The 26897-nt window shown below is 36.4% G+C and overlaps 1 protein-coding gene across 1 annotated transcript in view; it reads left to right on the top strand.

Moving 5' to 3' along the window:
* Positions 1-26897, top strand: part of LOC131682486 (myosin-I heavy chain) — a 285951-nt gene that overhangs the window by 112902 nt on the left and 146152 nt on the right. The window contains exons 4-5 of the mRNA XM_058963986.1: positions 14064-15195; positions 15260-15501. Coding sequence (XP_058819969.1) covers positions 14417-15195; positions 15260-15501 — 1021 coding nt within the window. The 5' untranslated portion in view covers positions 14064-14416. The remainder of the gene's footprint in view (positions 1-14063; positions 15196-15259; positions 15502-26897) is intronic.

Genomic DNA, 26897 nt, shown 5'->3' on the forward strand with positions numbered 1-26897 from the left:
TTATAGTTTTTAAAAATAATGATATGTCTACAGAAGTCTGAGCCACGCGCGCGATAGGCAGATAGAGAGGTGAGAGGAGTCTTACAGAGAATTATCAGAAATAGCTATTGGGTTCAATTCCCGATTCTATCAAGTATCTTCCCGGAATGGAAATTTTCTTGATGGACCCTGGTTGTTGATAGAATATTCGAAATATATCTGGTTACGTTCTTTTGAAGGAAAGGCTATGTCTGCAAATTGAACCAGTCCGTTTTTTTTTGTTAACTGGTCTTGTCATGAGTTAAAATATTAATTATCTTCTAGATAAATCGTTCAGCTCACACCTTTGTGGGGGTATGAGGTGGGACCGTCATCATCACCAAGCTACGAGAGTTGGTGTCAACTCATTAAGGCCGAGTGCGGCCTGTTGATGTGTGTGTGTGTGTGTGTGTGTTAAATAAATAAATGAAATCCATTGAATTTCATTGAATGTCCCTTCTAATTGCAACTAGAGCTGGCTGCACGTTTTTACCTGTTGAAAAGTTATTTGTTTTCAAAATTTCCCTAATTTAATCAATATAATTTAAGAATTTTTAAGTCTCGAGAGATAGATCAATGGCCATTCTCGAAAGATTGGTTCTAGATAACAACTTTCTGGAACTTGCTGAAGTTTTATCTACGATGTTTAAGAAGTTATGTTGAATAAAGTTTTCAAGGGATCATTCACAAACAACGGTAAATAAAGATTTTCGGTCCTCAGTAAAGATGTTCGCAAAAACAAGACATTATCTTGGTTTTCATACTTAAAAATGTAACAAACATTTCACTTCAAGAGAGATGAATTACTTTAACTATATTTCCAAAATGAAGACCTTGGGTCATTATGAAACATCCCAGAAGACATCGTTGCTGTACGCTTTTCTGTTTTCGAGTGAATAATTTATCGCACGTTTTAGCGAAGAAAAACCTTTGTGCAGTGCTGACACCTTGAAATACATATTTTGTCATAAAAGCATTGGAATCGGTATCAGAGTCGTATGCTCTATCTTCAAAATTCTGACTCCCTCTGCAAAAAGTAAATTTGAATCAAGGTGGGCATTTCTAGTGGGGTAAGCATGCCAGCAAGTATATAACATCATTGCTTTTATCAATAGTCCTGATAGAATCAATTTAATGTATTATAAAAGATTCAGCATCGAGCAAAACTTTAAAAATACTCCATGAAAATAATCTTGAAATAAGCACCAAACCCCATCATATTTTCATGAGACTGCACTCCACAAAATAAAGCCATTCTCATTGCCACTGCCGAGGACCGAATTGATGACTTTCGCGGGCCCTCTCAAGCTATATATTCGAAGAGGCGTGAGTTATTCGTAAAGCGGAAAACAAAGGGAATCTCCATTAATACATCGCGCTCCTATTTATGCCACGGCGAAGAGGTTTATAAATATGGTAAACATTTGCATCGTGAAGCACCCCATAAAATCCACCTAATAATTCTATTCCTTTTAGTTTCGCATTTGCGGCTACCGGTTGCGGTACGGTGTGAATCCTATGTGTCTCTATTATTCGAAGTGCCGTGGGTCGTCAAATAGTTTTGTGGGTCTTGGCTTCCGCTCAGAAGTCGCGGAGGAGCCGGGTTCGAAAGACGATCTAGTTCACTTGTGGGGATTCTGCAGGGAAACGGGCGTTACAGCCATGTTCCATTTGTAAGAAAGTGTAGACGAAGCGTCCGGCGCGAATGCCGCAAACGACCGACGTAAGGTAACTGATGATCTATGCCGGCTGACTTTATGCTGCTTCACGATGGAAATAATCTCTGCCATGTAGCTTTCAACGTGAACTAATTGAAGACAGTTCCGATGTGGGAGCGAGCATAAAATGTTACAACAACAACAACAACGGCGGCCTATGCGACTATTGACAAACACGAATAAATACATATGAAATTGCAGCCAAGTCGACTTCTGTCTTCGGGATGGGTGGTGAAACAAGGAGGATTATTCCCATTAATGTGATGATTCTATTCTGTTGCTAGTAGTTGGATAAGTTGAGAAACGCTTGGGAAAACATGAAAAACTGGTCAATGGGTTATTTAAGTTGTCTTATATTGAATATAATTATTGTAGAGCCAAAAGTAACCTTACGAAATATGATTTGTTTTGTTCGGACCGAAATTTGAGCGGATTTACAACGGAATTGCTCATTAGAAAAATAATGAGTGAATCATCAGTTTGAGCATTCAGCACATGAACATGTAGCCCATTCCGTAATGTCTTGTCTTAGCAAAAGATAATAGGAATACCTGCATTAAGTTCAAATAAAATATTTATGGAAATTATTCGGTTCGCGCTTCATGTTCCCCTGACGTAAGGCAAATAAAAGAAGATGCTGTTTAAAATGTTATGTCGAACTGTTAGTAAAGAACCCTTATAATAACCAATTTTTAAAATTTCAATCATGTTGGTTTAAGAACGATATAATTGTGACTAATTAGATGTGTTCTATGACAAAGCAGCAGGCCACAAAACCATTCACGATTCCAAACGAAACTTTGCAGATGTGTTCGGTTTCTTAATCTCCGTGTTTCCCACTGACAGTCAGAATATATTAACTCAGAAGAAATTCGTTAAAAGGGCATGTGAGATTTTGAATGCATTACTTTAACAAAAAATTGTTTGGGAAGAGTAATTTGTACAGCGAAACAAAAGGATAATGAGTTTCAGATGATTATTGTTACTTCGCGACAAAATATACTGTATACTGAAAAAAAAGTTTTTCTGTTCTTAATAATAATCCAACATTTTCGAAAAAAAATTAAAGCACCATTGTTTTATTCAATTTGTTTATTTGATTAGTCACGTTTACGTTAGCTTAAAGGTGCCATTTTTTTCTTTGTTTTACATTTTGAATATCTGAAAGCTAGGGGATTACATATTTAAATATTTTTATATACAATGAAACTAATGCAGCTAACTTATGCATATACAAGAGGAGATAATATAATATTCGTAAGTTTAAGGGGGCGTCATTTAGTGCGTTTTTGTATATTAATGCACTTTAAGATTTTTTGTAGGGAGATTATTGGAGCAATTAATTATTAGCTAAGCGGAACATTTTAGAACCATATTAAAACTATGAATAACTAGATTCAATTTTATTTTGATTGCCGGGGGGAGGGGGTGTTGATAAGGGCTACTTTATGAGTAGTAGTAATGTTGGACATTTCTTAACGAGAGCATATATTGAACAACTACAACTAGACAAGACAGGGAGGCAAATAAGTTTTAGGACGATATACAGCAGGTGGAATTCCTACATCTGGGTATCAGAGACAGGGGACAGAGTGGACAAAGCTGACAGGATGGAGAAAGATGCTTTCGGTTTCCGGCATCGGGAAATCAACAGTAAAGATTACAGACTCGAGCGGTCTTCATTGGAAAGCATCATGTACCAATTGTTTGCAATTCGTACTGACCCGCGGCACAAAAAGGCGACCAGGTAGACGAACCTCGTCAAAGAGGAGGTAGTTGGGTAGAGCAGAACCAGCGAAGGTCACCCGATAAGAGTCTGAGCTGATGTTTGTTTTCTTCCCGTCAGCTGCGACTGACGCTGAATGCAAACGTTTGCACTCCAGTATCTTCACTTTGAAACATCCAGTCCCATATTTCAGCAGGTCCTCGCACTTCAGACTCGAATCGGAGCCTACCCCACAGACTTCAACCCTGTTAGCTGTAATATACACCCTGTACTCCCTATTGCCCGTGCAAAGTATGAGAACCAAGAAGGGGAAACGTATAAAATACCTGAACTTAACTGTGTGTATAACGGTATCCAGACGGCTTACTAGAAAAACTCTACTTAACTGCTAACGGTACTCAGAAACACAAAAGAAGAGAAAAAAACTGAAACCTCGACGAGGAGGAAAGTGCGCAAGATAATCTTGAACGCGGATTAGTACTATTCTTTGTAGCAAAACACTGCACGGAATGGCAACAAAATACTTGTGTCTCGATCGAGCGCTCGGAAACGAATGATGGGGTAAACCCTTGTGAACACTTTAATCCTGTTTTCTATTTGTCTTCAAAGTTGGTATCATGGATATCTCAAGAACCGCTCACGAAATCCCCTTATTTTTGCTGTTGAAAATCTTATTAATTTATCTAGTCTTTCACTAATATGTTCTGGAAAGCTTTAATTTTAAGTATTTTTGTATGCAATTAAACGATTTTTCGAAGAAAATTTTTTTTTCTCGAGTTCCCGCCATTTTGTTAATAATTATATTTTTTTAAAGATGGTGGGTCAAGGACTAGCTAATATAATGTACAAGACCCTTTTCGAATTTTTCATTTTCGTTGTTCTTACGAGTGTCAGTCGATGATACCGAAGTTTGCCTAATCGTCGCTATTGTGATATCTTATGACAAGCGGTATTTGGCACATTTCGAGAAAAAAGATTTTTAAAGTTTAAGATTGAATACTTATAAATGATATAAACAGTACAAAGAAAACAATTGATGCGTCTACCTATTCTGTATTAATCTCTCAAATATTACGAAGATCGGTTGACTCTGTTGCGAGTTTTTACTATAAATGTCAACAAAAGTCGCATTCACACGTAGCATAGGTGTGATACGTATTGTATTGATGACAAAATTTGTATGGTTTGTCATAATCGGAATGGAAAATTTTCCATAGAAAAAAAACCATCATATGACCCGATATGAATAAAAGTTAACAATTTTATTCATATCTTTGGCTTCATTTGGTCTATATACAACTGGTGAGACGCATTTTGAAGGAAATGAGTCAGAAAATCTAGCAAAAATAGTTATTTTTGGTTACAGTGTTGTCAAATATGCTATATTTCCAGTTTAAAACTTAAACTGCATTTTTCTCATAATTCGTGTATTTTTGTTTTGAAAATGAATATTCCATTGGGTTTCTCAGATAGTTATACACATATAAACATCTTATGCATCAAGATAACTTGAGCCAATCTCCAGACACAGTCACTTGAAGCAAAATTAAAAATTTCTCAGCACGTTTCTCGCTATATCTCAGTAACCAAGCAGAATGGCAAAATTCTGAAAATGCCACTTTGTAGAGGTTTTTTAGACAAATGATGTGGATATGCCAACTAACTCAGTTTACCCCAGAATGGTGTTTCTCAAAAGATAGCACAACAACGACGTAATATCAGTTTTTCACACACATCCACCCTAACGCTCATTCGTCTGGAAGCACTTCTAGTTAATGTAAAATAAATAAATGTTGACGTGGCGATATAAAGTTGTAACGATGGAATTCTCTTCACACAGATTCGAGTGAGCAGTGTCCCTATACAATAGCAATCGGTGCATTGGTGAGTGGAAGGGTGGAACCACGTGCGGCTGCAAACGATCAAACAAACATAGTTCCTGCTGTCAGTGTCAGCCAGTAGTGTAGTTGATCGTTGACCACCGTCCGGTTCGATAAGTACGTCGTACATGCTTCGGCCACCACTAGAGAGAACCTACCTACTTCACTTGACTACAAAACGATCGATGACAGGACGGATTCGCCGCTCACTACATAAGAGCCGGTGTTACAATCATGAAGAAGCAAATAAACATAAATACTAGAGTGCCGGCCCGATGGCCCTTGAGAGCAGTCCACTTGGATTTGTTCATTGTTCGATTCCGGATGGAGTGGGTAATTTGCGGGAAAGGTTGCAGAAGCAGTCTAGATGGACGGAGTAGTGATTTTGATTGAAAAATTATTTGATTTTTCTGCTGCAGTAATTCCGCTGACTGTGGGAACGATTGAGTAGTTATTTGTATTCAATTGACCCTTTTTAGCTGTCTCAATTTCTTCTGTCATTCTAAGCATATCTTAAGAGGTAGTTAATAAGAAGAGTTAAGAAGAGACCAATTGTAGCTCTCTCCCCTGGATGTTATAGATTATAATGTAATGAAGACGTTTAAATCTCGTAGTCTAGGAACCATAACTATTCCCACCAGTTGAATTAGACCGTCTGTGAAAATTTGTTCCTCGCTTAAAAATGACAAGGTTAATTATTTACTTAATCTGAAGCCTAATTGGGTTATCGATCGGATTTCTATTCAAGACTTGCTGCACCGTTGTCGTCTTGTTTGGCTGAGAAAAGAATACCTCGAAACCAACTTTTTATACGAACCACTAGAGTTTGCCCTCCGTTAAATTAAATTATAATGTTAGGCATATTTATATTATTTATTCCCATTCGGAATAAAACAGTCTTCTCGGCTCTAGTATGAACCGCCGTCACGGTTTCTCGGTGGCATAATTAATTGTGAGCATTTCAGCGGCATTTCGAAAAACAACAAGCGGCGCTCTAACGGCTCTACCACCTGAACTCGTCGCTATACAGTTGGTGATTCTAATGATGCTCGAAGGAAACGCTGCATGTGGGATTCTGTTACCCTTTGGATTGGGAAAAGCTATAGGCGATAATCTAATTTATTGATTGTTATTGGATGGAATTAGTTTTGGAAGAGGTATAGGATCACATCTTTATCTACGGAAATAGAACGACCTAATGAATACCAAAACCTAACAATCATGAAAATAAGTGTTAATGAGATCTAAATAAGCTTACGAAACGATGTTATATGACATTTCCGATGCGATGTATGCGAAAGGGAACAATAGAAATGTACAGAATGTTGGTTAAACACATAAAACGGTAACATGACTCCTACTGAATGTCTCTAATATGATTGACAATCTAAAATACCAAAAACCAAAGAATTGCAAAATAAGCAAATTGAAAATTATCAATTATATCTGACCAAGCAATTTTCGTATACCGTAGTCTCAAAATTAGCTCAAATTCTCGTTTGACAATCTAACGAAATAAAGGCTATGAAACTTTGGCCAATATTTTATTTCATAGGTGGCTTAATGCCTAGTGACCGCCGACTAAATAATAACTGAAAACTGTAGTTAATTTTGAAAGATTCTTAGTGGCAACTCCGTTACTAAGATAATGGAAACCTAAAATCCTAAAAATGTTGAAACAGATGCAAGCAACGCTATAATTTAAATTAACTATTTTAATATAATTTGCAACCCATAAATTCACATGGGTTGTATTCAAGATTTCAATGACATCAAGCGCTTACCGCAAACGTCGTTCGCAAAAAAAGAAAACTGCTAAAGTTATATTAAAAACCTGATTTTTCATATATTGCTTCGAAGTATATATTTAAATTACTTCTTCGGTCTATAACATGAATAATAGAGTTGCGTTATTTCTAAATGCTTCTGTACCTTAAAATACATTTAAATAGTGGACCGGGTCGATTTAATTTTTATGACTATTTCAAATTGTTTTGTACCCGGGTAGTCCTATACACGAAAGAGAATAAAGTATAGTATGAACCTACCTAACTACAGCATAACTACAAGTTCTCATGTTGCTTGGTAAAATATCCAATCAATAAATGATGTAGCGCATCGGCAAAAAGGAATAGTAGCACATTTTGTAACTTTTACTGATTTACATAGTGTGGTATCCCGATCAGAATGAAATAACAAGATTATAACAGAACACATTTTTTGTAACATATTGTGTTATAAATTAGGTCTCGTTAGCAGTTAAAATTACAGAAATTTATTACAAGTAACAATGCGAGATATAGTTCTGAAATGTTTTTGTTATGTGTTTCTGATCGGGATAAGTATCTAACAACTATTTTGCCCTGCCGAGCAGTATGCATATCCTGGTGGGTTTTTATGACAATGTTTGAACTCGGTATTTCATTAATGTGGGATATGAATAACGAAATACCTTGCACGATGCATATCGTGACTGACCTCCGGGTGAGATGAGCCGCAGTGCGGAGTAAAAGTTAATCGAATTTGCGAATCCAAAATAAATTACCTGACGTGTCATATTACTATTCGATTATGTAAATTGCTACGCACATATGAGTCGTGAGAGAAATAATCGCAATTGTATATATTTTACAATTTATGGTCTCCTGTGTAGCATTGACAGATATGATGTTATTCGGAGATTCGTGCCTTGCCATGTCATCTCATCACTTTTCTGGTGGGACGGGAAAGGGAGGTGAAAGAAACAATGGAAATGGAAAACAAACAACATAATATAATCGCAACGAAAGACAATAATTAGCATGGATTCTACACACTTGAAGGAATAACTGAACCCTGATAAAGCCTATAGCTTTTTACAACACTGGGTTATGAACAATAGTATATCTTTTAGTTTTTGCCCTCTGTGCATAGGTTTGTCTATGCACAGAGAATCAAAAATCCGGATATGACACATTCTTTCGTGACGTTTACAACTATTTGACGAATCTTCATTCGACAAATATGTTATAACTTTATCAAATGAACGCCTACATCAACAGATTCGGAAAGTAGACAAAATTTCACGAAAGATTCAATCAACATAAACTGAATATACTAGTATTTGATGATTTGACTTTTATTGAAATACGTTGAAAGTTTTAATTTGTGACGCGTTGTAACGTCACGTTACATTATCGGTCATAAAACAATCCTCTTCCAGTATATTCAGTTTATGTTGATTGAATCTTTCGTGAAATTTTGTCTACTTTCTGAATCTGAAATAAGTTTTCATGTAGGCGTTCATTTCACAAAAGTTATAACATATTTGTCGAATAAAGATTCGTCAAATCGTTGTAACGTCACGAAAGAATGTATCATATGCAATTGCATTACTGCAGGGTAGTTACATATCATATGATAGTCCGAAATCGGACTTGCAAAGATCAGATGAATAATACTCATCTCTCTGAATAGTAGCCATATGATAAATATCCAGTTAGCATCCTCACTAGAATACTGAAACTGTGCTGGAAACAATACAAAAAAATCTTTTACATTTTCGAACTCACATCCGGTGGGGTGTGTGCTCCTATAGTTGAGGTGTACCAATAGTTGCAGTAGTGGGTTATATGCCTAACTAAGGTACCAACCATCAACAAATATTTTTTATCGATTCATCGCACTAAAATTATGCGACAATAAAACTGTTATCCTTGAAATTTGCTCAAATAACTATTGAAAAAAAAGGTTTTCTTAGAATTTTGAGCTCCCTTGCACCTATAGTTGATATAGTGTACCTATAGTTGCAGGTCCTATAAGAAAGCAATGGGATTTGCAACAATAGGAACCGATTGCACCACTATTGGTACATGTGTTCCTATAGTGGCACAAGCGGTTTTGAATACATAAATTGGTTATTAAACCATCTTTATATTTTTCCTATGAAGTGGGGACTGAAAGCTTTCGTTTAATGTATTAACATTGACCATAGGTCTATTCATCGATTTTTTATCAAAAGTTTTCCTTAAGTATGCGACTATTGGTACATCCACCCAAGAAAAGTTTTAGTTTAAACGCTAGTTTGCAAGTTACGCAAATGGTTGGCATGTTGGGATACTGCATAGGAGCGAATTTTGTGCTTTATTCAACTAATCGACTTTAATGTTCGATATCGAGGGAAGGTTAAATCTGTATAGGGAATGGCACTTTTTGGCGTAGGACTACGTTTTTGTTTTTGATATGGGGGTGCACTTTACAAATTAAATAAAAATGGAATGTAACGAAAAGAGGTCAGGTTTTAAACACTTATATTTCAGCCATCTCACGATAAATTTTCGGTATTTTTGCACATATCGCTCGGAAGTATTTCCAATGGATAAACACATAAATTTTGATATCATGGCATTAAAAAATTAAATAGTTTATAACATAGTAAAAATACCACGCATTTGCACATAGAAAGAAGTGCGTCCCAAGTCTGACACGACAGATTTAGGTACCTAGCGCGCTACGCTAGGTATGATGTCATCGTCCACTAATTAAGGAACAGATTTGGTCAGACAAGCTCAGTTGCCTGTTGAACTCCAGGCAGAGCACCTCGTTGCGTGCTTTCAGGAGGTACGCTGCGCGGTTCCGTTCAACAGGCGACTGAGTTTGTCCGATCGTACACCTTGCTTTCTTTTATGCACAGATTTTGTGTACATTCCCGAACGCATGAATTCGTATAACCCAAGTGCACAAAATCGCTTGTACAGTCGAGCTACATTTGCAAACACTGTTAACATAGCGTCGTGATACTAATTGTTTCTTTCACTCCCTCCTTCGTTACTAGCGTTGACTAATTTTGCTTGGTATGTATCTTCCATTCGTGTACGGACACGATGCACTCACACTGCTGTTTGATTCAAGCATTGTACAACTGTAAACCGTTCGCTTGGGTTCAATGCTTGAGGCAAATGTGTATACGAGGTTGCATGCGTCCACAAGATAACAATCTGTGCTTTCGTTGTGCACAGATGAAAACTGTTTAGCAATAAATTTACGCGAATCGATGGAAAGTGCAACGAAGGTTTATTATGTTAGGTTATTGATTCCACATGATTCATTTCCACTCAGCCTATCTAATTCGATTCTAATACAATATTCTACGTGCTTCGATATATGAATAAGACCACTTCATTCGCTATATTTAAATGTATACTTTAGGAAAGTTGCAATAATGGCAAAATATAACTAGAAAGCTTGTTCCATACATGAAATGTGACTATATTGCCTAAAATTTGAATTTGCTTCACTGGTCCGGGTTTTTCCCCTCACACAATTGACAAGTTTTTACAATTTTTCAATGTTGGGATTGTGCCATTAAAATTTAAAACAGGGCCAACTATTAGTTTGCTTATCGGTCGCAGTTTTCTGTCTTTTTCTTCAAGTCCTCTCAAGTAATTTTAATCGGAGTCGATCGCCTACTACAAATATAATAAACCTGATAAGCAAAAAGTTTTGGTTCAATATGTAACATTCGATGTTGACTGGTTATAAGAGTGGGACACTGTTATATAAAAAAATAAAATTTTGCTCCGAGCAACTTTTTGGATTACATTTGGGTCCTAAAACAATCGTGCAAATTCTTGGCTCGATCAGCGAAACTATATTTTTGCGCAGGAGTCTCCGATAACCTCCTAAAAATAAATCGATATGCGGTTTTAGTAGGAAATTGACCAGTGAAACAATGTCTCGAAGACCGTGAAACGATCTGACTCTTGTGCATAAAGTAATTAAGCAGAATCCGATTGATAATCGGAAAAAAATCTCCTTTCATAGCATGCTGACGGTCGAATTATATACAAAACTTTAAACTTTCTCTTATTGTGGATAAAAGAAGTCATTTTATTCCTAAAAACTATTGTGATCACTGATTTGTACTCAATAAGAGAATGTCAAAGAACATTGCAGATGATTCGAAAGCGAACAGCAGTGGTGCTAGAAAAAATGATCATTTTTTCAATCGTCAGACCATCAATCGGTTTCTGCTTAATAAGTTTTCCACTAGCGTCAGGTCGTCTCGCGGTCTTTGACACATTGTTTCACTGGTCAATTTCTTACTAAAATCACATATCGATTTATTTTTAGAAGGTAATGGAAGATTCCCGAAGGAATTATTTTGTGAAATTCAATGTTCCCATACGAATCTCCATGTAAACTTTTTACCATTGGCGCAAAAATATAGTTTCACTGATCGCGTTAAGAATTTGCACGATTGTTTTAGGACCCAAATGTAACCCAAAAAGTTGTTCGGAGCAGGAATCTAATTTTTGTCCCACCTTATTGGTTATATTGTTGGGTGTTGTTACGACTGTGGTTGTTTCAGGGGAATTTATTCGGCTGTTCAGTCATGTAAATTTTAGCGAACACTAATTTTGGTAATGTCCAAGCGTTTCGACCGTTGGTTCCGGTCTTCTTCAGTAGAGATTCTCTATAATGTTCTTGTTACTCGCTTTATTTAAGGCGATCTATTGTCATTATAACTGCCTTCCAATGATTTGGCGCTATAAATTGGTCGTGCTGTTTCATTTGATACTCGGGAAAAAAATTCTTGTCGCCGGAAGAAACACTATTTTCGGGCATAGAGGTAAAACCCCGAATATTAAATATTAAATTAAGAGAGTAAATTTTATAACTTTTTATATTATTATTTCATTTGAGCTAATTCGATTTATTTGTTTTATTAAATTTATTTATATTAATCTTTCTACCCATTTTATGAATAACTTTGTCTGATTATTTTTGTTTCATAATTATCTTAATGTTATTGGTTTTATTATTATTTATTTCTATAATTTATTCAGTTTATTCGAAGTGTTATTCGTGAAGGACTCGAAACTGGGCTTATCTCACATATAGTTGCTCGCCAACTTCGCGTGAGTTCGGCAAACTAATAATTTATGCAACAGTTATATGTGTAAGAAATATCTCATGTCACTGATAGGTAGATTAAATAGGCTTTTTTTGTAAAAGTTCTCATAAATTTGAAACGCAAAAAGTTTGGTAGGCGGTGTACGAAAACAAGTGATGCACCCTGAAATAATCTTCATGTTGTCCAAAGGGTACTTTAGTGTAAATAACAATTTCCAAAGTTATAGAAAAACCATACTTTTATGGAACATCCTAAAGCTTACATTTGTCGTGCATTGAGAAGTATAAAAATAGAGCTTGTGTGTCTTCAGCAATTTTTTCTAAAATTTGTCTTTTCTACAACTTCATCGAAGATAGTCAAGCTCTCTCTTGAAGCGTCAAAAAGTTCAATTTCAAATCTTGCTCAAATTAGAACCAACCTTCTGTTTATACGAAAAGAAGGATCTTGCAAAACACAACAACTTTCCTAAACATTTTGTAATGCTAAGTTATGTAGTTTGTGTTAAAATTTCTACTAAATTTACATTCTGGAGCACCGTGCATTGGAAGGGAACTCGTATCCACCGGTTGATGCTAATCGAACAGACATTTCTTTGGACTGAACAAACTATTTTCTTTATTTGATTAGTGTTTATTTGACCAACTATGGAAATAATTTTGACAGTTGCCTTTTAAGCCGTAATCATATGTTAGTCGAGACTTTTAGTCAATCAAATCATCAACCAATTATATTAATTGTTCTCGTTGAATTGAGTCCTTTCATATGGTGGGTGAATGACCGTCAGGTTAAAACCCAAATAAACAATTACAATTACTTTCATATGGTTTGGAGTCGTACATTCACTATATTATTGTCATGTTAACCATATTTCTTTACGAGTACAAAAATGATATAGCTTGACTATTGACGCAAAAGTTGACAAGTAAGTTTCTATTCGTTCGTATTGTCTCCAATCATGTTCTAGTAATTAGTAAAATCTGTGGTCACGTCTTCCTTCGGAAGGGAAGTAAAGCCGTTGGTCCCCGGTCCATGAGCTGATGAATCGATATCTAGTCCTGATAGTGGGGTCATCTCTCTGGCGTCGGTAAAGAAGATGAAAAATTCAACTTCTATTCTTACTAACAAATATCTCCTCCTCCTGTGATACTTGTGGAGTGCGCAGTAGTATATACGGCCTATAGCAGAAGCAAGTATCGGACTAACATTCCTTCCCTTTCCTTCCGTGATCTACGTTCGGGCCTGGTACCGGTATTGATCAATAAAACACTTTAAGATTACCAGGAGTTGCACATTGAAAGATGTTTCGCTATTTCCAAGCATAATTATCTACTGATTCCCTGTGCAGATGCAGCTAGTCCAGATCGATAACGGAGTAGCAGCCAGGGGTGGACGCACAAGCTTAAGCTCAAACTAAAAAACCGCGCACATGTCATCGGTTGTACAAAGTTAGTAGTTTCGGGCATTTGGATAGAGTTTATGTATACCGTTTAAAATGCGCTTCAGATAGCATAACAACGCAGCCAAATAATTAGAACATAAACATCAATCTTTCCGGGAAAAAAACAATACATAATCGTCATTTCATTTCTTATATTAATACCAAGGTTTATACACGATAAATAATGCTTGAATTACGACATTTTCAATTACATAAATATTTCGACAAATATCTTGGGACACTAAATCGTTGTTCCAAAAAGACACCGTGAATATCTAATAAGTAGTATATAGTATATATGTATAAAATGAATAATATTAGACTAATGGCTATTATGCGTATATCCATCAATCTGCTGATAACATTATTTTTCTTTTTCCAATTGCAGAACTAAACCAAATTTGTTACATAAACAACCTGTCCAGTAAAAGCAAAACACTTGCGTACACACGTTACCCGGCTGTAGCAGTAACTGGACAAATGAAATAAAAAGAAATTGAAATTTCGAAACACAAGACTAAAAAACTGTTATCTCGTGGCGCAAGATCAAGAAAGACGGACAGCAGGATCGACAGTAAAAACAAAAGCCAACGAATTCCAAACGGCATTTCCCCCCTTCGAAAATTGAATAAATCGTTTACCCGTCCTGCCGCGGCCCGCATGGTTCATCCGCGTGCTTGTCCGGAAGAGCACAAGGCTCCTCAAACCAGTCGCAGCCCGATGCGAAGCTGACATGGTGACATGTTGCTGCCAGACCAAACGTACGAACAGGCCAACAACCATCAGGACTACTTACGATCATATGATGAATTCAACCGAATCATCGATCTGAAAGAAATCGATGTCAAGCGGCTGCACCGCAACATTTTCGACAGCGACAACGCGGACGAGTTCATGGTGCTGACGAATAATGAGATGAAATTTTGTCAGGCCAGTCGAAGCGGTAGCAGCTTACCCAGTGCGGCCGGAGTCAGCGCCGGTGTACCAGGAATTAGTGGTGGCGGAGGGAAGAGCCCCGCACAGGAGGACACCGACAGTGCTATTTGGAGCACCAGAGAACAATTGAAAAGCCGGAATGACAATGGCAAAATTGTAACGAGTGTTTCTGGCCGGAAAGTGGGTGGTGGGTGTAGAGACAACAGGAGTCCAGAGGAATGGAAGAGCAGAGCAGCACGACGACATCAGAGATCACGTCGAGGAGCGAATGACAGCAGCTGCAGTAGCCTCGCCAGTGACATCCAAACGGACATTGGCAGCGAAGAATATGAAGACGATCGGCGGGCTGATCCAATGCGTGATCGGAAGGTTGCAGACGAGCAGGAAACCGATTACGACAAGACGTCGGACTTTTTCAACAACATTCCGGAGTTTCAAGGTGAATCGTTAGGTCCCTTTAGCTTGAACAACAAGAATGATATGAACATCAGAACCAATATCGACATCTTGCGTGCTTGCGAGTTGTTCCTGATGCGCAACCGTATCCGGCCGGATTTCTTCTGCAAGTACAAAAAAGTTATCAAGTAAGCCCTCCGTTTAGTGAATCTGTTGTGAAAGATCTAATTAATCGCTTGTCTGTCGTTTTAGTGCCTCCGTATCGGCACCTCCCTCATTTCCACTTTCGCGAACGAGAACACCGGTTGACAGTACCGGGCGCAAACCGAAAAGTTTGTCTCCAGCAATGCAGCGACCACCGTCGTCACGAGGGAATCTGGGGACGCCGCCAAAAACCTGCACCCCCACCACCACCACCGCTGCCGTGAATGCGATTTACAGCGTGCCAAATCGTGCCGGCAAACGGAGACGATTTATTGTCAACTCGAATACGGGTAAGTAGCTCGATTTCATTTGACTAAATTTACGTCGTAATAGTTATTAATGGTTAGTTTGATGTGAAAACAGATTGCGAGGGGGCTGGGACACATGCAAACTCGCGCGCGAAACGTTGAGTCAAGAATTTACTTTTTCAGAGGCTACGTTTTTGAAGGTGAATTTCCTCTACGAATTTTTGAATAATTTGAGTTTTCAATAATAGAAAGAAATATACTACGAACATTCCCACGTTCAACTGATACAAATTAAAAAGAAAACGCCGATCTTTCAGAATAACAAACAGCCCTGTATATGATTCCGCTCTCATCACGGGAATTTTTCACTTTCATATTTTTCTTCACTCCATACATTTTAATCGCGTTAACATACTTATGTTAATCAAAATTGAATTAAAATGATAACATCACCGCCCTGTCCAAACCACCTATTTCTCACCCAGCCTTAACCATCCATTCGACTGAAAGTGTGCGCCGCTTTTAGCAGGTTCAAGTTGAGCGTCTTGCTACGGGTCAACCCGATGACGGGCCAAGATCGCAAAGATCATGTTCGAAGCATAACATGAACGCTAATGAGCAGCTCAAAAAGCTACATCGCAAAAGGGAATCGAAAGACAGTAGAACCGGAGAAATCTTGGAAAGGGCTGTATGTATACAATAATAAACGGAGAAGGAAGCCTAGAGACGAGGAGACATACCCTGGCGGCTGCACAGAGTGATTACCTGCCAAAAACTGTTAATGCTGTTTATTTCTGAATCATACTATTCAGGCCTGATGCCCCCCATCATAATACCCCTGCGGTTGCGGCTGCTGCTGCTTGCGGGATGAGGCTTTCAAAATTCCGACAAGTTGGTCGGGGTTTTCGGCGCTTCTGGCGAATGTATAATTTGTTAATTTGCTTTCAACAAAAAGTGGCAAATCATCTACGATTACGAATATACATAAATATGAAAAATGATTTGTCAGGAATCCGTTGCCACCGTTGAATTGTTCTGGAACTTGTACTACAAACTGCTGAGTGCGATAATCGGTACGTGTGATCATGTGTGATATCATACAGCTTAGAATAGAATGAATGAAACATATCGAAGAGGAATACGACCTAATACTACTATAGAGATTGCTATGTTAAGCTAAATAGTAGAGAGGCTCATTTTCGAATTTATTTCGCATAAAATAAATTAAATAGAACCTAGCTGATGAAAGATTCGGCTATGGAGATATGCGGTCATATTCTAATGTGGTGGTACTGGTTTCATAAGTTAGTCCTCGTATGTTCGATCACCATCCAACAAGTGAGTCTGCTGAAACAAAAGGCAAACAGCCCGCAACAGGATGGTTGGGCTACAGATTTTTTATGCGGGCGTGTGTTCCATTTAAAGGTTGGCTGTATGTGTGTATATGTGTGTATGTAAAAAATGTAACTCACTTTCTCATAGATGGCTTATTTATTTATTTATTACTTGAATATTTTTTTAAAGTAGGAAAAATCCCTTTTCAGTGAAATTCAATTTTGTAATCTCTTCTCAAAAAGGCATAAAATACCCACACACCTAGAAAAATCGTGTAAATTTTCGTTTTTTTTTATTTCAATTATAGAGGTTTTAACCTTAAGGTCATTCGCCTCTTCGGGTTAGAAAAATCTCTTAGGAAAAATTTCTAACCCTATGTGCGGGGTCGGGATTCGAACCCAGGTGCGCTGCGTACAAGGCAATCGATTTACCAATTCGCTACGCCCACTCCCAATTTTCGTCTTCTGACCATACGAGCATCAAAAATGACAGTTTTACGTTTGATTTTAATTTAACATATCGTTGAATTTTGCGAGACACGCAATTTTACTCCATATATGGCGTTTATTTAAAATGTTGAAGGAAGTACATCTTTCATGTAGAATTAAACAGAACACGGTTATATTTCGTCAATTACAGTTTGTTAGATTGTGGCAAGTTTAGAATTACGCCAACGATAAAATTCAGATTTTTTTGCTGTGCACTTATCTTTTCAGAATATATAAATATACAGTGGCGGCGCTAAGGGTGGGGGAGAGCGGTGACGGGGTCAGCAGTCTTGGCGGCAAAATTTGGAGATGGCATTTCCTGTTCAACAAATTTTACTTTCATTTTTTATTAATTATTCACAGTTCAGTAATTGCGATAAAATTCTAGCTCGAGTGAAACGTTTGAATTTAAAATATTTTGGAGTCTGTTGAAAATGAAAAATTAAGGGAGCGAAATGACGCCTGTCAAAACTATATATTGCTCAATTTTAAAAGATGTATTGGGAGACTCGTCTCTGTTTATCTTGCGTATGATTTTAATATAACTAAATTCTAACACAGGCTGAACCAAGATGAGTTTCCGAACGCCCTCGAAGTAGTAGGAGTATGTGAACTAATTTGATGGGATTAAACCAGCGAGCGCTATCGACACATTCCACGCACTTGTATCGCTTACCTCATGAAAATAAATCTGCTAATATAAGTTAAAGTTGTTCTGAAATATGTTGGTATAGGTTTAAGGCTTCCAAATCACATATATATATATATATATATATATATATATATATATATATATATATATATATATATATATATATATATATATATATATATATATATATATATATATATATATATATATATATATATATATATATATATATATATATATATATATATATATATATATATATATATATATATATATATATATATATATATATATATATATATATATATATATTTATTTATTTATTTATTTATTTATTTCGTCAATCGATGTAGACTACAGATTTCCTTAATTACTAATGTGTATATTTCGTAAATTTAGTATAAATGAAGCAATTTCGGCTTTTACTGAATCATCCTCTTACGCGTTAGAATTTCTTTTGTGTATAAAATATTGCTTTAGTTTCAGTTTAGACATTGTAAAATCAATTGAGTCGCAATAGTGATTATAAATAGACATCATTCGATTTATGGGGCTATATTTTGCATAGTTTGTGCGAAAAGGAGTTATTGAAAATATACTTCGATTTCGTAGCTGTCGTGAAGGTGCATAAAAGTTCAATTTGGATAAAATTTCAGCTGAATCGATACGATGCGAAACGATATTATTAATGAATGAGAGCATTGCAAATTCGCGACGCTCCTTTAATGTTTGAATATTGATAAGCAAGCAGCGTGCTTCATAAGATGGCAGAGGGAATGCTGTCCATCCTAATTTACGAAGGGCAAATAATAAAAACTGTTTTTGTACCGATTCTATTCGTTCTTCATGTCTGCTTGAAAAAGGGCACCAAATAATACTGCAATATTCCAATATCGACCTAACATATGCAATATATAATATTTTTATTGTATAAGGATCTTCGAAATGATAGCTAAAGCGTTTTATAAAACTGAGCATGTTGTTAGCTTTGTGTATAATTGTGTTATAATGATCAATAAAATTTAACTTTGAATCTAATATAACACCTAAATCCCTAATTCTTTCACACTTTACTACAGTCTGATTTCCTAAGGTAATCTCAACATTCGGTGTTTGTCGTTTTCTACTAAAGGTTATTGAATTACACTTTTTCACGTTCAGTTGTAAGAGGCTTTTTTGACACCACATGTGGAAAATTTGTATTTCGTTTTGAAATGTATTAATATCCTCGGCATTTCTTATCTCCAAATAAAGTTTCATATCGTCCGCATAAATTAGTATTTTCAGTTTTTTGAGAATGAAGGAGATATCGTTCACGTATAAAATAAACAATAGAGGGCCTAAATGAGAGCCTTGTGGAACTCCTGAGGTGACTTTAATTGGATTAGATTGCTTTCCTTTAAATTTAATTATTTGCTGACGTTCGGAGAGATATGATTCTAACCATGTAAGTAGCCCAGGCTCAATGCCGATCTTTGTCAATTTATAAAGTAACATTGGGATGTCAATGCGATCAAATGCTTTACTAAAGTCTGTATAAAGTGCCTCCACGTAGTTTCCATTATCCATTGCAATCAGTGTATAATTAATAAATTCTAGTAAGTTTGTTGAGGTCGAACGACCTTTGAAGAAGCCATGCTGGAGGTTGGAAATTCTGTTTTTTATTTGAAGAAATATTTTTTCGTTAATGATTGATTCGAAAAGTTTCGGAATACAGGAGATTATGGCTATACCACGATAATTACGTACGTCAGATTTTTTGCCAGATTTATATATAGGCACTAAAAAAGATTTTTTCCATATTTTAGGGAACTGTCCAGATTGCAAAGACATATTAAACAGCCAGAACAATGGAGCAGTTAACTCGGTTGCTAGGTTTTTCATAAATAATGGTGGGATTCCATCAGGGCCAGAACCTTTTGATACATCTAAATGTTTTAGAGAATTGAAAATGTCTTCCACTATGACATGATTGACACTAATATCCAAAGGAAAATCGGGAAGAAAAGCGAAGTAATCGCGATCACGGTCTTGTTCAGAAAAAGTCGTATATATTTCTTGGAAGAATGTTGCAAATAGGTTGCAGATTTCTTCCGAGTTATCACGTACGTTGTCATCCAAGTGCATTGTTGATGGGAAATTGTCTGATTTTAATTTAGTTTTGACGTAGTTGAAAAAATTCTTTGGACAAGATTTGATCTGCTGTTCCGTTTTTGAATTATAATCCGCAAGTGCAGAATCTATGGCCATATTTAGTTTATCGCAAATGTCGAAATATTTTTCCAAGTCCTCATTATTTTGGTTTTTCTTATATAGCTTATGGGCTTTTTGCTTCCTATTTTTCAAACTCTTAATTTGTCTATTATACCAAACGGGATGCTTCGAGTTGCCGTGTCGTCTTTTTTTCTTAATAGGCACCTCTTCATAAATTATTTTGAAAATAATTTTGTAAAATACGTCCACTGCGGTTACAATATTTTCTTCATTTCTAAGGCTATTTTGCCAGTCGACACTACTTAGCTTCCGCCTAATATTGTCATAATTGGCTTTATGGTATTCAAAGACTTCTTCAAAGTCACAATCGCTGGGCTTTTGAATTTCATGGATGAATAAGGAAAATTCAATAGCAGTATGAAATGCTTCATTTTTCCACAAAGGAGTTAGAGATTCAGATACACAGAAGTCTTCCTGAATGTTTGTAAATAAAAGATCGAGATAGCAATTCAGTCGATTTTTTACGTGATTTATTTGATTTAGTCCTATGCTAGCAGTTTTGTCGAAAATATACTGCAATGTTTCGTTTTCTCCCACGACTGGGATTAAAATATGTTCGTTTTCAGAGTCCGGAATAAAATCTGCGTTGCGTTGGTTAAAGTCTCCGTAAATGTGAACTTTAACCTCGGCTGGGAGTTCAGATAAAATTTGTTCAGCAATTTGGAAAAAAGCTTCGTACGATGTTATATTAGCATGCTCTGGTGGGAAATATACAGAGGCAAAAACATGCATTTCGCCGGCAATGTTTGATTTAACCCACACATGTTCAAATTCCTTAAACTTCACTGTGACTAGAATTTCTGAATTAAATTGAGCCGAAATACCCACAAGGACTCCCCCGCCAGACTTCTTTTGAGATTCGTGAAGATTTCGATCGTCTCTGAATACGTTAAAACCACTGCCGAAAATTTCTTCACTTTTTACGCTATCGTCCCAGCTAGTTTCAGTTCCTAATATAACCAAAAATGACGAACCTAATATACGTTTATGAATTTCTGCCATTTGGCTGGACTTTTCATCCTATTAAAATTTTGACAATACATTAATAATTCTGTCGCAGTCTTTTTTGTATTGGAAAGTCTACCATCATTATCTAATTCTTGGAAAACACTGTGCTCAACAGCAAACTCGTCTTTTTCTTCTTCTAAGGATATATATATATATATATATATATATATATATATATATATATATATATATATATATATATATATATATATATATATATATATATATATATATATATATATATATATATATATATATATATATATATATATATATATATATATATATATATATATATATATATATATATATATATATATATATATATATATATATATATATATATATATATATTAAAAGAATTTTATGACGCTCGTCAATAAAACCAGTAATACATTTAAGACTCGTTTTTAATAATTGAATAGATTTTCCCGTGCCACACCGATATGCTCGTAATGAAATTAATTTGGAGTAATCTTAAATGCCATTTTATTGTATACATATTGTACAAAGATTTCATCTTTGGACGCAGATTTTTTGAGTGAATGTATTGCCGGATAAAAGTGGGGCAAAAATTGACCATTTTTGCGTTGTCCCCTAACGCAAAAATCATGTTTTTTTCAATTTTTCACGAAAACAATGCACGATATCTATGAAATATTTTCAGAATGTATTAGAGTTACATTACGGTAAATCCTTCTGCAGAGATACTTTGGGAGCCTACAGAACAGGATATAGACAAAAAAGATATAAGCTACCTATTTCAAAAATAGCGCAGCCATGCAGTGGTATGAGTGGCCTAAGAGGTGGAAAGAGTGTGAGAGAGAGAGAGGGGGGGGGGGGTTATGCCATTAAGGGGAAGGCCTACCTTATAATATCACAAAATAATCGAGTATTTATTACATCTATCAATGGATAAACTATCTAAGAATAAATCAACAATTTCAGAACAGGGTTCAAAGATATGGAATGGAACGCAAAGATATGGAATGGAACGCAAACAAGTATGAGAGCGCATGAAAGAATTTGGTCATAGGGAATAACACTCACTTGTCCTCCTTAAATATTCTTTCAAACATAAATAAACACGATCGGGGAGCAGAACCAAAAAAATGGAGAAAGTTTTGGGTACCAGAAAACCCCTGGTGAAGAAATTTCTGAAAAAAATTGGAACCGGGCTTCACAGTTTAAAACCAAAGTTTGTATGGATAACTAGGGGTGTTCAAGAGGCAAGATATCAATGAAAATGGTCATCTTAAATCATCGCATTAAGTCTTACTTGCTTATTAAATCGAAAAAGGAATCTATGCAAGTTTTTAGCTCAATTGGACATCATTAAGGGGGTGCTGCGTTTGAATGTTGTTTTCATAATATAAGAAAAAATCCAAAGGGGGAGTACATGAAATTTTGAAAATCGAAAAAAATTTCGAAATATGTCTGAAAATAGCATGAAGCATCAGCATCTAGTGTTTTGAACAAACGAAAACCGCTGAAAACAAATTATAAATTTTTTTTAGATCCAAGGACTTGGAAATTTTTGAAAAAATTATTCGATACTCGAAAATTTTACTGTAAAGCCCTACGATTGAAAAAGAAATTACCATCGAACTGGGCTTGGTAGCAGCACAAATAAAAAGATGGCAAGGATTTGTGGTTCCAACTAAATCACCGTGAAGGAGTTTTTGAAAAAAAAATGGAACGGGACTTTACAGTTTAAAACCAAAGCTTTGTGAAATTTTTGAAAATTTGCATCTTTTAATTGAAATGGACATTTTTGATCGAATTTTTCCAACGTACTAGGCTTGGGAGCAGAACAAATAAAAAGATGGCAGAGATTTACGGTTACAACTAAGTCACCGTGGAGAAAATTTTGAAAAAAAATGGAACGGGACTTCACAGTTTATTATTATTGACCACTTGGAACAAACCACGGTTTGTCTTTTCGGAATTGATTTTCTTCTACATGAACCAAACATCGTAGTTTAACACAACTTTTTAATGTTTTTATAGCACGTTAAAGTCAAAATTTTATTGAGGATTCGCATTTCTCAGAATTCACAAATAAAAGATACAATTTCATAGAATTCTCCAGTTTTCTATCATTTAGATAATTCAGTGACAAGCCGGCCAGATGACCCATAAGACCGCAATTGTGTGCAAATTTTTAACAATTTTTTCATACTTAATATATCTAAATTTTCAAAAAGCTGCTTCCTTCCATTCTTTTCCAAAAATCGTGTAAAACGGATGCATTTTGATTAATTTCCGCAATCATTACTATTAAGTGCCTTCTTGCACTTATTGTATACATAGAAACGGTTGAACAAACGCCAGAGGTTGACCTGGAAGGGCGATATTCCATTTCGAAATCTTTACTTCAACCGTATTACTGGTTTTTCACGACATTATATTCAATATGTAAATATCATAACTGCGTGACTGAGACTGAGTATTACCTTTGCTGAGTTGCTTCAGTGTCACATTTGTTTATTTTTAACGCAACAAGAAAATAAATATTGAACCACACTAATGACGTTTTTTGATCTGCCCTAATCAACAGTAAATTTTATTTTCAAGATTTTGTGATGTCAAAAAACAAAGTCAGCGCATTAAAATTGCTTGAAAAAACTTATTTGGTCAACAAAATAAAAATTTGTTGAGTCACCCTAATAAACAGTTAATTTTATTTAATATATTTTCCGATGTCAATAATGTATTCAACTTACCAAAACTACTAGAAACCACCTTTTTCGAACCATTAGAAATTGGCGATTGTGGTCTACAATCTCTTCTATACAGGGCCACACTGTGGTATGCGGTGTGGCCTGTTCTCAATCCATATTAATTTGATTTCTAAATATCATTTGTCAAATACACATGAAGGTGAAACTAGAATAACATCTAGTTTGGCATTTCAAATCTTTGTTTTGAGTTATTTACATGTCTAGCGGTAATATACTTGGTTTTGTTTGAGCTTCAACAAACACTTCGGTCGCGTTAGGGGACAACACATCATATGCGATCGTTTTTGGTGTTGTCCTCTAACGCAGCGTTTGCAACGGTCGTGAAAAAAATTTCATGAAGGCACAAAAATCTAAGTATACAATATTGTTCTGCGACTATCGATGATCAAATTCCTAGAACAAATAGATGTTCTCAAGTTTGAGATAGAGCAGGTTTTTTGATAAATACAAGTGTAGGTTGGAAAATCAATATTTTGCTCTGTTGTCCCCTAACGCGACATTTTCACCTCTCAGAATGAAATGATAACCTGAAAAACATCGAACCCATAACATTAACGTTGTGTTAGGACTTAAGAATTCATCAAAGCGTTTTGAGCGTACATCGTAGGATTTTTCAAACGGCAAGCTGTTAACAGTTGCATAATGCATGCAAACGTTGTCCCCTAACGCTGGAATGTGTCTATCGCACATGGTGTTGTATCTGGAAAAGAAGCCCATCACTCAATTCATTTTAGCATGGATAAATCATAAATATATCTGGTAATCCGTATTCGTCAATTATATTCCATGGCTGATGTCGATCAAATGTATTTTAGCGACTTTGAAACATATAAACAAGATATGAGTGAACACTTGTGAAAAGCGCTTGATATTGCACTATAAACTCCCTTGCTAGCTAGTACCTTGTAGGCCGCGTTCGCAATGGGATTGCTTGGATGTGGCAGTAATCCAGCCTTCATTTTTTTGTAAATGGAACACACTACTCCATCGATTCAAACTTTCAGCAAAGTCTCCTCCTTCCAAATCTTTGAAATTCCCCAATGAAGTGTTCTAGCGAATGCCGCCTCTCCTTTTCTGATCAGCTTACACAGTTGATCATTGCTATCCGATCTCTTCAAATAGATCCGGTGTTGGGAATCTGTCGTCAGCTGCGCGCGTCCCCAGGTTGATCCATGCGCTACTCTTAACGTCCACTGATTCGCCATTTAAATGTTCGTCATAACACTGCTTCCAAATATCAATCACTTTACACTGGTTTCTTAGAAGGTTCCCACTAGCGGCCCTGCACAGGTCGGTGTGTGGCCTTTGGGCGATCGATTTACTGTCTCGTAGAACTTATCGCAGTATAGCTGCTCTATCGCCTTGTTATTGAAATCTTATGGTAAGCGCTTTGTTCGTCAGAATACCTTTCTGGAATCATCCTCGTTGTCAACCTTCTGGCACCCAAACCATGGTGGATCGCATGTGAGGGGTGAAAAAATTATATTCGTTCTTGCATTCCTTGGAAGTCTGCAAAGTTCACATATCGTTGGCCATTATCGATCACGGTGTGCTGACTGACTGGCGATCGATCATCGATTTGTACATTGCTTATCTGGCCATTCCTGTTGCCTATAATGAGCATCAATCCCGTCACAAGCAGCATAGCTACACTCCAGGAGCGCGCGAAATGCACTTTTCTTGTCCTCGGTTCTTGTTTCGTGTGGAAAGTGCACGTTGATGATAGTTCAATCCTCACGTTTCGCAACTATGGACAGAAAGTGACGGTGTAACAAATTGGGCTAACAATTTTGCACCGGGTGGAAAAAATACCCGATTATGTACTATAGAGTCCCTAAAGTGTATTGTTTATGCAACATAATAATCACCGGTATTCTAAGTAATTCACATTTCCTTGTAAATTTTGTTTGTTTCAGTTTTTCTGAATAATTCTGTTGGTCAAGATAAGTGGAGGAAGTTTTGTTTTATATTTGTGTACAAATGTTGGGGCTTAGTTTGACTCCAATCCATAGTGCGAAGAAGTTCCTGAATTCGCTATTTAGCGATTTGTTGATATCGCGCGGAAGGCGGCCATCGAGTGAAGGAAGCAAATTTTGGACAAAAGGTTGGAGTTCAGTTCATTCACTTTCGATCGTTTACTATTCCTGGATAATTCCAACCGCGAAAACACGCGTGCGAGTACAAAAGCTTTGTATCCGCTCAAGTGCCGGTCTGTGGTCCGGTTGGAATAGGGTCTCCGGTGAAGTGAAGCTAACCTCCAAGGAGCCACTCGCTTCCTCGGCTAACTATAAAGGGCCCATAGACGACACTGATTCATTCTCACTGTGGCAGATCAGCTAAACGAGCCTTGTTCTCCTTCATTGCTAATCACAAAGGAGAACGAAGCAGGTGTCTGCTTGGCCATTCATAGAGGCGATTAGTCGGCCTATCACTAGGGAGGTTCCAACAAAAGAACCTCACTCACCTTCCTAGCTAATCGTTAAGGACCACTACCGGAGCAGCCATTGAAACGACCAAAGGAGAACGCGGTCACTGCGTTGTGATCCCGAATGGTCGGTTAAGGAAAAACACTACCTTTCCGCTCAGTACCAGCAGCAGTACGACAAAACAAAGTAGTGTACAGCAGTTTACTTTTTGCTAGTTTGTTTACCAAAATCCGAAATACGGATAGTTGCATCTTGACCGCCCTGTCACCTAGGGTCTTTGAAAACACGCTTGTATAAGATAAGCTGCATTGTCAAAAGAATTGTTATATTATTCTGATTTATATCACAATTTTGCAAAAATATTTGTATTTTATTCTTATACAATTTTAAATTTAAATTTTTTTTTCGTACTTTTATTATGTATGTACATATGGTAGTTGTAGCTTATAATTTATAGAGAGTGTAGCAGTAGTTGCAAAAAGGTGTATCCTTGCTTAAACTAGATGTTTTA

The sequence above is a fragment of the Topomyia yanbarensis genome, chromosome 2 (genome assembly GCF_030247195.1).
Source record: "Topomyia yanbarensis strain Yona2022 chromosome 2, ASM3024719v1, whole genome shotgun sequence".
Taxonomy (NCBI): domain Eukaryota; kingdom Metazoa; phylum Arthropoda; class Insecta; order Diptera; family Culicidae; genus Topomyia; species Topomyia yanbarensis.